At 32.8% G+C, this 14032-nt stretch overlaps 1 protein-coding gene across 1 annotated transcript in view; it reads left to right on the forward strand.

Moving 5' to 3' along the window:
- Window positions 1-14032, forward strand: part of LOC140432438 (putative glucosylceramidase 3) — a 74720-nt gene that overhangs the window by 37734 nt on the left and 22954 nt on the right. Inside the window, exons 5-7 of the mRNA XM_072520342.1 lie at window positions 6462-6743; window positions 11374-11487; window positions 13505-13649. Coding sequence (XP_072376443.1) covers window positions 6462-6743; window positions 11374-11487; window positions 13505-13649 — 541 coding nt within the window. The remainder of the gene's footprint in view (window positions 1-6461; window positions 6744-11373; window positions 11488-13504; window positions 13650-14032) is intronic.

Below are 14032 nucleotides of genomic sequence, written 5' to 3' on the forward strand. Positions count from 1 at the left end.
TATTAATCTCGCGACCTTGTAAATTACTGTTCAAAATATTTAATTGCTCGAAAATATCAGCAAGGAAACCTAGTTTCAGAAGCCAAATAGGATCGGAAAATTGATTTTCATATGGGGACTTCTCATCTTTCAAATACAATAAAAGCTCTGCTCTTAAGTGAAATACTCTTTTTAAGACGTTGCCCCTTGAAAGCCACCTTACTTCGGTGTAATAGAGAAGATTTTCAAATAAAGCACCCATGTCTTCGCAAATTTTTCTAAAAATACGAGTCTGCAAAGCTTTTCCTTTAATAAAATTTACAACTTTAATGATGGTTTTCATAACACAGTCCATTTCAGGAGGTAAAGCTTTGGACGCAAGAGCTTCTCGATGTAAAAAACAATGTCTCCATTTGGCATTAGGCATTATTTCTTGTAATTTGACGACAAGACCAGATTTATGTCCTGTCATAGCTTTAGCGCTATCTGTGCATATAGCAATACATTTACCCCAGTCAATATCATATTTACTTGTACGTTTCACAGAAGTGTCGAGTAAACATTTTCCAGTGGTATTGGTCTCCAATGGGGAACACAATAAAATATCTTCTTGAATGCCATTATTTGTATCATATCTTACAAACGTAATGAATTGGGCACAGTTAGATATATCTGTGGATTCGTCCATTTGAAGAGAGAAGTACGTGCATTTATTAAGATTTTCCACAAATTGCGCTTAAATATCTTCTGCCATATCACTAATTCTTCTTTGGATAGTATTATTTGACAGAGGTATTGTATTTAATTTTGCAGCCTCTCTTTCCCCACACATTATATGTACCATTTCAACAGCTGCTGGAAAAATAAGATTTTCAGCAATTGTGTGCGGATTACTAGTTTTGGCAACACCATAAGCAACTTTATAACTTGCTAATAATGCTTTTTCATTAGTAGTGGTTGTTAAGGGAAAATTGTCTTGCTGTTTGTGAAGGACGTTCAGCTTTCTTTCAAAGAATTCTACGGGCTTGTCTTTTTTATCTGGATGTTTGCTATTTAAATGTCGAAGTAACTTTGATGGCTTCATGCTTTCTTTTGACAAGACTTGTCCACAAATAACACATTGTGGTTTATTGGAAATAACGGTAAAACCATATTTAAGATATTCATCAATGTAGAATCTGTTTTTCTTTTTATTGCTGCTACTGCCACTTTCAGACGTAGATGGTTCTGCACTTCTTTTTAAAAACTTATCCATAATTTATAATTTATCGTAGACGTAAACACGTAAACATTAATACGTAAGTCGTAAAATATTTACTCATTACTCAACACCGCGTTCGCCACCATACGCTGTTTGGATTCGAACTGAGGTTTCGTTGCGCATCGCCGCTTATATAAAGCCAAAACGAGGCTACAAGAACTTTCCAGAGTGCCATCTAGTAGCGAGCGCTGTCGCAATTATCATGGAAGAGTTTTTCGATGTAGACACAAGCTAATATGTCGCGGTGTACAATGTGCAGTCGACTTCTTATTTATTTTTATTGTAAATGCTCTTCTGGCAGAATTATCTTACTAGTGGGACAGATTGCAATCATTAAAATAATTGTATTAAAATAAAATAATTGTTTTTGATTTAAACTTAAACAGTAAAGTAAAATTAAATTTGAGAAACCATCAGATAATTGTAAATTAGGCACGCTATTTCTGTCAAATAATATTGAATAAATGAGTGGGAGGAAATTGGGGGTCGCGAACAAATTCTTTAGCAAAAAGGGGTCGCGGTTTAGATAAGTTTGGGAAACTCTGTTGTATAGCATGTAACGCATTCGTGCTCAAAACATTTTTTTAGGATCTCCAAATGTGGTCAATATGTTAATAAAAACAATCCCAAATTGGTAAAAATTAAGCTTTTATCGCCAATACCCCCATCATTTTTTTTAAAGTGATGTGAAAAACACAACATGGGGGACTTACTTTATAAAATAAATGCACAAATAAAAAAAAATATATTTTTACAAGAGTACAGGACCAGAATTAAAATATTTAAAAATATCACAGAAAAAGGACGCTGAATCTAATTTATCATGAAATTTTATAAAACATTATTCGTGGAGCACAATATTATATTTGATACATTTTTTTATTATTGTTGAGTGGCATAAACCACAACGAGTTGGTTTTGCTTGCGATCCCATAAGATATCCAATATTATCAAATATGGTGTCAACCACAGTCCGTTTTACTGTTGAGTGTAAAGGTCCTGATTTAGAACGCGGAGTACCATAGCTAGGAAGCAAAGCTGCTGCTTTATTTCGACAAAATTCCAACAAATCTAATTCTCGTTGGCCTTCAATAGTTTTCCTCAGTTTTCTATATAGAAGCCAAGCATTCTAAATAGATACGTCCAAGCCTTATATAAAGAGTGGTCAGTAACATTTCTTAGATCTTATGCTTGGTCTATAATATGAGATAATTTGATCCATCCTGCCGGTGCCTCTCATGTTCTGGTTATATTTTTTGCTGTGGAATTTTTAGTTTCTTACTTAAAAAATGCCTTGTCCTGTACCAATCGGACTGATACCTTGACAATTTAAAGCAACAGTGATCACACTATTGTCATATCATCGACACAAAAATGATTCATTGGTTTCGTTATCATATGCCTCGTGATGACCACGTAGAGATTTTTTAATAGTTTAGTGGATTCATCTTCTTCAGTCTCATATTTTTGAACATCAGACTTAGAAGACTCATCTTGAGCTGTAAAATCACCTACCGCAATATCAGAAGAAACTTCGTTTACGACAAATTCTATAATGGAATCTACATCGATTCTTATTTCACTTCCCCTTTGATCCAAAACAATTTTAGCTTCTGGACACAACTGATTGTGGTTAACATCATCAATAGTCCTTCAGTATCTCCTTCGCCGCCATCTTCGTTAGTTAGAATTTGTAGTTTGGAAAGAGTCAAATAGACATCCACACTATTTGGTTTTCCCATGACATTCTAATTCTCTAGAAGAGCTAGTATTCTATGGGTTCTTGATCTATAACTAGATTTAACGGTAGTGTGTTTTTTTTTGGAAGAAGACTATCGGACATATTTTTTTAGGCAAGTAAAGACAATTTCACTGAAAGATTCTTCAAAATTTTTTTGACAAGTTTCTTTTAGAAATTTCCAAACAATTCATCAAAACCTTTAATAGTACGCTGTTTGAACATACAAAAATTCGACACTTTAACTATCAGCAGCAACCTGTTAAAAACGTAAGTTTTTGATCTGTATACAATACCCTGTAGTGAATGCATCTTTTTGAAGGTGGAAACTGTAACTACTTACAGAATTTGACTATCAGGAAAAAATATATGGGTCATTTTATGAATGTGCTATGAGCGTTACAAAAACGCAACGCTAGGCATGAATGGGCCAAGTTAAATATCATTAGTTCATTTTTTATGTTTTCTGCTTAAAATGTTAAAGAACCGCTTCGATTAAACGCTTATTTTAAAAATTTTAAAAAACCGCTAAACTTTGAAATGCGCATAGGAAACATGTAAAAGAAAAAAATGTCGTATTGCTGATTGCGCTTTTATCCTAGGGTTGAGCGCTACCTCTTCTCGGATTTAAAAAAAAATTATTCTTTAAGTCCCCCGAAATTGTTAGAGGATTCAATTTATAGCAAAATATGTGATACGGACTTCTTGGTAAGTTATTAATATACAAGTTGTGAACGCTCCAAATTGTTGATTTCCTACCAAAACATGCATGTTTTTGGGTGGTTCTTCAAAAATAACTCGCAAACAGTATATGATCTTAACCAAACAGTCACAAGAATCAGAAATAAGTCTTACAAAATAATGAATCAAAATTTTTTTTATGTTTATCGTGGCTACATATCGCGGTTTCTGTATCTGTATAATAGGGAGGGCGAGTTAAGTTCGACAGCACTTAGGCCACAATTGACCCACTGTGCATCCTCCCAGGGAGCTGTTTTTCTTAGCTTATTGTCCATCCTGCCATTTCTAGGAAGGGGACAAGTCATCAGGAGTTATCTCCCTTATGTCGAGAGGTGTGGGCCAGGACTCACCTAACGCGTACTCTCGTATTAACGATAACTCCGAAAATTCACATAGGACATGCTCCCTAGTTTCGTTTTCTTGTTTCTACTTTCTACATAGAGGTGTGTTTACTAGCCCCAGTATGTGGGGGTGCTTAGTTGACAATTACCAGTTGAAAAACCAACTGTTAAGCGTAAGTTTTTTCTGGTTATTCCCAAGTACTTCTTTAATGCTGACTTTTGAAGGTTAGTTAGTATTACTCTTAGCAAGTCTACATCGTTGCCCTTCTTTCCACCTTTTTACGGTTTGCGTATGTGTGTGACATTTGACAATTTTTGCGATTGTTGTAGTTAACCCACCAAAAAGAACCCCAGATCCTAAAATTCTTAGAAATGCTACCTTCCTAGCCAATTGGCCAGCAATGCGGTTACCTTTATTCCTATTGTGTCCTTTTACCCATCTCAGGATAATGGTATTACCATCCAAAGCTTAAGTTACTGGCTCGTGACACTCCATTACTAACCCTGATATAACACAGGATCTATTCAAGGTTAATAGCGCTTGTCTGCAATCTGTGCAGATTATTATAGTTTTCCCGGCTATACCTTTTTGGTATATCTCTTTTGCGGCTATAGAGATACCAGCCAGTTCTGTCTAAATTACGCTAGTACTTTTGCCCATATTTCACTGTATTCTTAGGTTCACTGATCTGGAGTATATTTCGCATCCTGAGCCTTCTACCATTTTGTAGGCATCACTGTATAAATCAATACGCATTTGCCACGTTTGTCTCACTATTCTGTCTTGTTTTTCGATTTGGTAGGGTTTGTCAAAGGCAAACTTTGGTTTAATTAAGTCGCAGCCTGCCAGTAGCAGGGGTAGCGCATTCAGCTCTTCCCACCATAAATCAGTTCTTAATTGTCCCATTCCTACTGGTGGGGTAGACCTGACGGACAACAGATATCCATATCGAAATCTAGATCTTTAGAGGAAGGTTTTATTTAATTGGAAAACTACCAGGAAATATAGTGCGCTTCGTCAAGACGTAGCTTAAACTAGGAGTGACCTAAAGCTAAGACTAACTAGTCAGAGACGTTGTAACTAATATTGACAGCGTCTTACGAGATTTCCAGCTCACATCTCGAATCTTTTAGCTGCTGTTAGATTTATTATCAATGTACAAGTAGACAAAATAGAAAGAAAAATACATATTCATGATTGAGCAGTTTCGTGTCTGGTTGGTAGAGTAAATCTCATATTGTTCACATGAATGTCTTTCTTGATGTCCTGGTTATCAAGTCTCATCGAACATGATTGCGTACCAGGACTTACTCACTAAGAATGTATCTTCTTGCGGGACGTTTGGGTTGATCGGGAATACATTTCGAGGGTAAAACCTTCTGCTTTTTTAACTTATTCGTGTCTCCTGGCCACATTGTTTACCTCTTTTCGTTTTTATTTGATCCCCTCGTCTCATCTAGATCTGTATCCGAGCAGTAGTCCCGCTATGGTCTTTTCGGTTTCTTTGTTTTTCCTAGTCCTTATGCTAAAGATGTCTAATACATGTAAGTTCCATCTGGCGCCATTTCATGAAACTTTTGGGGGTAGGTCTTTCTGGATGATGGATCCTCGTGTCAAATTTTTGTTGGGTAACATATCGCTAAGAGATCTTGGATGTGCAAAATTCGATCCAGTTTACCTTCTTTTCAGTCGCTCTATGTGGAGAATTATCCTCTAGAGTAGACCTAAAGGTACTACGGGTATTCATATCAAAGTCTGGTGTTACTATGATTTGTATATTATTAATGCGTAAAATTTAGTGCGCTTTGTAAATTAAGGTCTATTTCTTTAAACAATAACAAGATTCTAAAAACAGTTGTTCTTACTACAAACAACAATTAAATAAAGATAAAAAAAGGTGCAAAATATCAAAAGCAAAAGAAATAAATATAATCTACCAAAAATGGAATAAAACGGCAATGTCTAGGATGCGAAAAATAATACACCAAACCTATGAGTCTTTAAAATAAGAGCAGAATTGGAACTATCTTTTGGTTGGAAATGCACCGTAATTTATTACTTTATAATTTATTACTGAGAATCTCTCGTTTTTTTTTAATTTCACAGAGGATAATGATATTCCCATATCAGGCGTCTAATGTAGCGTGTGGATAGCATGTGTAATCGGAGAGTCGATACATCAGAGGCTGAAAGCGTCCAACAATTTTTTTTAATGTAGACGTATTTAATAATATTCATGCCATTGTTTTATTTTATGTATTTGTTTTATTATTACTCTATTATTTTCACATCTTGTTCCACAAAACCAGCAGTAGTCAATTTACAAATGATTTGTAGTTTCAATACTCCTGTGCAAATTTTCTATAAGCTTCTTTTTATTAAAATTGTCCTCTTCTTTAGATACCCATAATAAAAGAAGCAAAAGCCCTCAACAATAACTTATTACTTGTGGCAGCTGCATGGATGCCACCGAAATGGATGAAAGAAACTCTGCAGTACCAGGGAATGTTCGGTTTCTTAAAGAAAAGCATGTACAAGCCTTGGGCCAATTACTTTGTGAAATTTTTGGATAACTATCTTAATAATAATATAACGTTCTGGGGAATAACTACAGGAAATGAAGTCTATTTCAATGCGGCTCAGAGACTACTTCCTGGGATCTTGTGGACGCCTGGGGAAATGGTAAGTTTCATATAAGTTACGAAAACAGAAAAAATCGGTAATAAAAAGAAATATTCAATTTAAACATTTAATTTAAAAAGGTAATCGTTATTATAAGTTTAGCTTGACTATAAACTTATTTCGGTGGAAAAAAAATATTGAAATCTTTATTAGTCCGGGTAGTATCGGCACACTGGCTAGAAAAAATATTCTCATTCTAAATTTTTCAAATCTTATTTTAAAAAAGCTCCCTTATAACAAAAGTGCATGTTGCAAAGAAAAAATGATGGTCTAAAACTGTTAGAACAATTTTTTTAAACACGTTGTAAATTTTTGTTTTGTCTGGAGGTTTTAATTTTTTTATGTTACTAATATATAGGAAATAAGTCAATCTTTACAATCTTAAGTAAGTTTTTATTATAGTAGAATTTCTAAGCCACCGGTTTTGAAGCTTACAATATGCCTGTGCCTCATCATCAGGCCACAGTATATAGGTCGTTGTTTTTAACAAAAACTAAAAGAACAAATACTTAACACATATATTAAAATTAAATTGAATCAATCAAGCAAACAACTATAACCTAATTTAAGTAAGAGAATTGGTACTATATATAATTTTAATTAGATAATAACTGTAAAAATTGATTTGGTGAAAGGATTGACGTACTATACAATACATTAAGACATTTATGGTATTGGTAACAACCAGTTTGATGGAAACTGTACAATATAGTCATTTAATTATTATAGGGTATGTATCTTAAATTGGAACTCATATGTACAAAGTTCTTCTTCTTTTGTTGCCTATTCGTTTCGAGTACTGGCGATAATTCTGGCTATAATTATTTTATTAACTGATGCTTTATATAGATTAGTTGTTGTTGTGGAGAACCATTTTCTCAGGTTTTTTTAACCATATTCTTCTTCTCCCAATTCCTCGCTTTTCGAATACTTTGCCTTGAAGGATTATTTTCAGTAATCTGTACTTAGTGTCGTTTCTCATTATGTGTCCGAGATATTCTAACTTTCTCCTCTTAATCGTATATACTAATTATCTGTCTTTCCTCTTTTTTCGTAGTACAGTCTCGTTGGTTATCTTGTCCGTCCATGATATCCTTAGGATTCTTCTGTATAGCCACATTCAAAGGCTAAAAGTTTTTTCTTTATTGCTTTAGTGAGTGTCCAGGATTCAACTCCGTAGTATAATATCGAGAAAATATAACATTGTAGGAGCCCTACTTTTATCTCCAGATTTGGGTTGTGGGTTTTAAAGAGTTTGGTGATGTTGTTGAATGCACTCCTAGCTTTCTCTATTCTACATTTTACTTATTGTGCGTGATCCCATTGTTCGTTTACTATTGTTACAAGATAGGTAAACTGTTTTACTCAGTTCACTGGTGTATTCTTGATAAGCAGTTGGACGTCTCTAATTTTATTTTTGCTGATGACCATAAATTTAGTTTTTAATATGTTTACTTGTAGTCCAAATCTTTCACTTACTTCATTTATTTTGTTTATTAGTTGCTGTAAACTGTTTAAACTGTCTGCAAAAATAACGGTGTCGTCTACATAGCGGATGTTGTTTAGGCGTTCTCCATTTAAAAGGATCCCATGTTTGTAATTTTCCAAGGCTTCACTAAATATTTCCTCTGAATACAGGTTAAATAATATAGGTGAAAGTATACATCCTTGTCTAACGCCTCGCAAAATCTGGATTGCTTCCGTCGGTTCATCTCCAAGATTTGATCTTATTGTGGCTGATTGGTTCCAGTATAATTTTGTATTATACGCCAGTCTTTATCATCTATTTGGGCTTTTGTTAGAACATCCATGATTTTTCGTTGTTGAACTGTGTTAAATGCTTTTTGGTAATCTAAAAAGCAGGTGTAGATATCGCAAGTCATATCTCTGCATCTTTGGAATATTACCTGTAGACTAAACAGTGCATCTCTCGTACCTACGCCTTTTATGAATCCAAACTGTGTGTCTTGTATTCTCTCTTAGCATAGCTTGTATATTCTGCGATGTATAATTATAAGAAAAAATTTTAGTGTATGGTTCATTAGACTTATTAGCCTATATTCTCCGCACGTTTTCGCTCCCTGTTTCTTTGGTAACGTAATAAATTCTGAAATTAGACAATCTTTTGGAATATTGCCCATGTCATGGATATTATTGAAGATTTTAGATAGCATTCATAAAGATTCACCATCAAGAAGTTTAAGAAATTGAGAATGTACTCCATCTGGTCCTGGAGCTCTCTCTTCTTTTAGTGATATTACGGCTGCTTTTATTTCTGCCATTAGTATAGGTGGTCCTGTTTTCGTAGGTATAAAAAAATAAATTTTGTATGTAATTTTTCCAGGTATTATCAATACTCTCTTTGTCCACGATTATCTCTCCGTTGTCATAACAAGTTTACTTACTCTTCTGTTTTTACATTTGCCTGTAATTTCTCTTACCTTTTTATGCACGTTGAAGTCGTCGTATTTACTTTGTAAAATTTCGATTTCTTGGCATTTTTTCTCCAGTTCTCTTTGTTTGGCTTCTCTGATATTTTTCTGTATATCTCGTTGTAATGTTTTATACATAGAGTCATTGTTCTTGTTTTTCCTTCTTTCTTCCATCAGCTGCACAATCTCTGTCGTTATCCATGTCTTATTCTTACCTTCTTCGTTCTTCGTAAAATTGTCTTTAATGTGGTCTATCGTTTTATTAAGGGATTCTATCTTCTCTTCTGTGCTTTCCGTTGTATTATCGATTTCTTCAAATTTTCTATTTATTGTTTTGCTGACTATTTCTTTTACTTTACTACATTTCATTTCTCTCATGTCACGTTTTTTTACAGTTTGTCAGCGTGTTTTCTTTAACTTGGTTCTATACACGCCCACTAAAGAATTGTGGTCAGATTGTAAAAATTTAAACAAATTATGTGAAAAAAGAATGAAAAAATAAACTTATATATCAGATACAAGAAGTCTCTTCTAATATATGTACATTTTTGTGTATAGAAAATCAAGGAATGGATTCTTCTTGATTTTCTATACACTCAGTTACTCTATGGGACATTGATCGAATTAAGTGGCCTAAATCATATTGTAGAATACTCATTCAGATTCTTCTTATGACTTACCACAGGTTTTCTTAGTTTGCTGGAAAGCGTGGTAATCGATTAAGGTTTCGATCTACCATATCCCACACATGTTCGATGGGTGACAAATCAGCTGATCTTGATGGCCACTTTAATGTCTCTAGATTAAATTTTTCTATCAACGTCATGGATCCACGGGCAATATGAGGTCTTACGTTTTCCTGTTGAAAGATCGCATTTAAAATGGTTTAATGTAGGGATATAGAACTGGTTGCAGTACTTGACCAATATATCGTCGAGCTGTCAGAACCCCATACTATAATGCTTCGTTGTCTTGCTGTATGACGTTTAATAGCCAAGTCTATGTTTTGTTTCTTACCTCAAAAATGTCTTACCCTAAGGCGCCAACCTAAACAAAACCTAGATTCATCACTGAAGCCAACAAAATTCCATTAGACATTCCAGTTGTGCCGAGTTCTGTACCATTCTAAGTGTCGAGCCTTATGCTGTGGTGTCAAAGGTAACACCAAAAGCGGACGGTGAACTCTCAGTCCCATACCAAGTAATTACACTGTCCCGTCTATTTCTGAGAGCAAAAAGTCTAAGATGGATCAAATCACGGCCTTGGAATACTAGACCCTCCACGATGCAGATAAGTCTCATCATTGGACCATCTCCTCTAAACTTTTAACACCATTGATGGATTAGTTTTAACTCTTCGTGAAATTTCCCGATATCCAACAGCGGTCTATAAAAATTAAAAATAAACTACGAAAAAAAAAGTTTAGTCAAAGAAAAGATAGCGAGGTAAAAACTTAATTACATATATATTTTTAGATAAGCCTTAAAAAGAAATACTTTTAATCCAAATAAATAACCGTATACAAACTGTTGCATTTTTTGACCATTATTATTTTTACATTTTATATTCGATCATTATTATTATAATTAAATAGTAAATTAGTTAATAAATAGAGTTATGGCACCCCACAGGTTAAGAAACGCTGCATTAGCGTGTTAATGTGTTTGTAAAGAAATGATTTTTCGATCTTGATAAACGAAAATAGATCATAAGATTCTAGCTACACAATATTGAAAGAAATCCATAATTTTATTGAAAGTAGCTTTTGCTATTTCTTTATCCGAATTTTTGAAAAATTTGTGAGAAGAAAATTTCAGAGCATCAATTGTACTTTATTATTCTATGACTTTTACTATATCTTTCTAGAAAAAGTCGATCGATCACTTTTTAATTTGATAAAGCAATGTAAATCTAAAATATTCTAATTAACAAAAAAACCTAATATCCCAAATCATTTAATTTTAAACATGTATCTAAGAATTACTAAATTTATAGCGAGGTCTTTTTTATTGAATAAAAATTTTATGTATATATTATTAAAATTGATCAACTCATACTGGCTATTTGGATTTTTGTAAAAGTCAGCATATAGTCACCCACTTTATAGATAAATGTATATTTCAACTATTACTAAATTATTATTTTTTTTTTTGTTCTTGATCACTTTTGTCTCTATAAACACATAAATTCTTTTGTAGTCAATATGGATTAAAAATTACCTGGGACCCACACTAAGAAATTCACAGTATAGCGACATAAACATTCTAGCCATTGATGATGTTAGACCATTTTTGACACATGCGGTTCGTGAGGTAAGAGAAATCGTTTTAATATGAAAAACTGCCTTTTCTAGTATACATTATATCAATTTATAATGTTTACAATTTTGAATAACTGCTTATTTTTTAAACTAATAAATTATATTTGTACATAAAGTTTTTTCTGAGATCTTAGATTTTGTAGTATACCATACCTAGTGATCTAAATTATAAAAAATTAATCTTAAAATACCGGTACACAATAGGCCTTAACCCGAATTAAGTAGTGGCTTGAGTACTCCTTGGATTGAAATTGCTAGTTATCTCCTATAATATCGTGTATATTCTGCCATGTATTACTCGCAGGAAGATCTTCAAAACGTGACTCCCTTCAAATCAGACTTATTGTCCGATAATCACTACATGTCTTTGCATTATGAATGTTGATGACAAATGTTGACTTAAACCAATCAGTTGGTAAGATCTTAGTGTCATAAATTCTCTAAAGAGACCACACAGTACTTTAATTCCATTGTTTCGCAAAAACTTTAGTATTTCAACATTTACTTCATCGGGTCCAAGTGTTTTTTTACTTTTTGCCGTTGGTATTGCCCGTGTAACACCACTTTCTGTTATAGATGAACCTGTTATAGCAATCGGTGTACAGTGTTCTACTATTTCATCTTAAAATAATTCAGAAATGTAGTTTTTTCATTCTTTTAATTGTTCATTGATATCTAATATTTTTTGTTCGTTTTTGTCTTCTAAACATTGGGATAGTTGTTTCCATTTGATTCCGGTCATCTCTTTTAATTTCTTGTACAAATGAAATGTCTCGTGTTTCTTTTTATAGTGTTCAATTTCATTACATTCTTTACTACTAAAATATTATTTTCGCATGTCTTATCTTTTGCCTGATTATTTCGTAGATCCTCTTGTATTCGATTTATCTTTATTTCTCATTTATCTTCTTTAGTCCATGAGTCCCAGTATTCCTTCTGTCATCCACCCTTGTGTTTTTCTTATTTTTGCTGCACTTAATTTTGTTTCCTTAACGGTTTTTATTATATCTTTATTTCTTATCCAGTTTTCCAAAGTACTTTCATCTTTACTTTATGTTAATTTTATTAGTTGCTCTAATACATTGGTTATTTCTCGTTTTACGACATTATTTGACATCTTTTCTCTATCAATGGTAACTGTTTACTTATTACTTCTTGTAACTCTTTTCAATCTTATTCTTATTTTTCCTACCAGAATGTCGTGATCTGTTACAAACCACACTTTCAGTTGCATCTAAAAATTATGTTCGTTATTACTAGTTGCTTTTCTACGCAAAAAGATGCCAACATATTTCCTCTTTTAGTTCGTACTCCCAGACCATTATATTCTTATGATATCTTCCTGTTCTCCTTTTTCGAAATTATCATAGAATTTTTTCATTTCTTCTTCTTCGTAGTCTTGTGTGGATTTATATGCTTGTAATATATTCACATTTATTTTTTTTTTGTTTGTATTTGTAGCATTATTGTCCTGTCTGAGGATGTAATCGTCTACAGTTTATCCTTTACCAGACCTTGGCCAGCTCATTTTATATATTCCAAGTATACTGATATTTAAGCGCTTCATTTCTTTTATGGTGCTGTGAACCTTTCCTGGTTCGTACATGCCTCTTACATTCTATGTAGTTATTTTTCTTTTAACAGAAAATATATTCATGCTTCTACATATTTGGGGAAATACTTAGCACTTCTGCTCCGTACTCAGGGCCATTGTATTTATCAACCATTATCATGATTGTTTCTTGGGAAAGTTTATTGGATTACGTTATCATAACTATACTAAAAAATAAAATAAACAGATAAAATATATTTTTAAATAAATCACATATCATTTAAGTTATCATATGTTATAAGAAAACATGAGAACTAATTTAAGTGTCCCCTTTTCGATGGATTAACTGTGTATGCACATTAAACAAAATTAGCAATTAAATAATAAGTACTCAAAAAAGAATAAAAAAAGTTAGTTAATAATTTGCAATAAATGACTAATTATAATACATTTATAGATTATGGCAGAACCAGAAAACAGGGAATTTATTGACGGTATTGCAATACACTGGTATTTTGACAACGAGACAAATGCCTATATGTTAAATGAAATAAATGAGGAATATCCAGAGAAGTATATGCTCTATACTGAAGCTTGCCTTGGTACGTATGGTTTATTTTTATTCTATATGTTATCACGTATAACAAATAAGTAAATATATACATTTTTTTATTAACGGTTCGGCGGAATAAATCCAACAAAATCAAAATACAGACATCAAAAAAGAGTTTTACTTAAAAGAAAATTTTAAATATGTTTTTGTGGATTCTTTTAATTTAATGTCTTTTTGTTGGTTTTTTTTTGGAAACTTTCGAATTTTTTTAAGTTTTGAAAAGAAAATTTGTTATTTTTTGACCAATGGAATCCCTCTTTCGTAATGGCCCTTTTTAAATTTTGACGTAAGCTAAACATTGTAACATTGTTTATTTAATTGAATACTTTACACACTTTTAAAATACTTTTCTTTCAATTCATTTCTTTGTTA

The sequence above is a fragment of the Diabrotica undecimpunctata genome, chromosome 1, assembly GCF_040954645.1.
Source record: "Diabrotica undecimpunctata isolate CICGRU chromosome 1, icDiaUnde3, whole genome shotgun sequence".
Taxonomy (NCBI): Eukaryota; Metazoa; Arthropoda; class Insecta; order Coleoptera; family Chrysomelidae; genus Diabrotica; species Diabrotica undecimpunctata.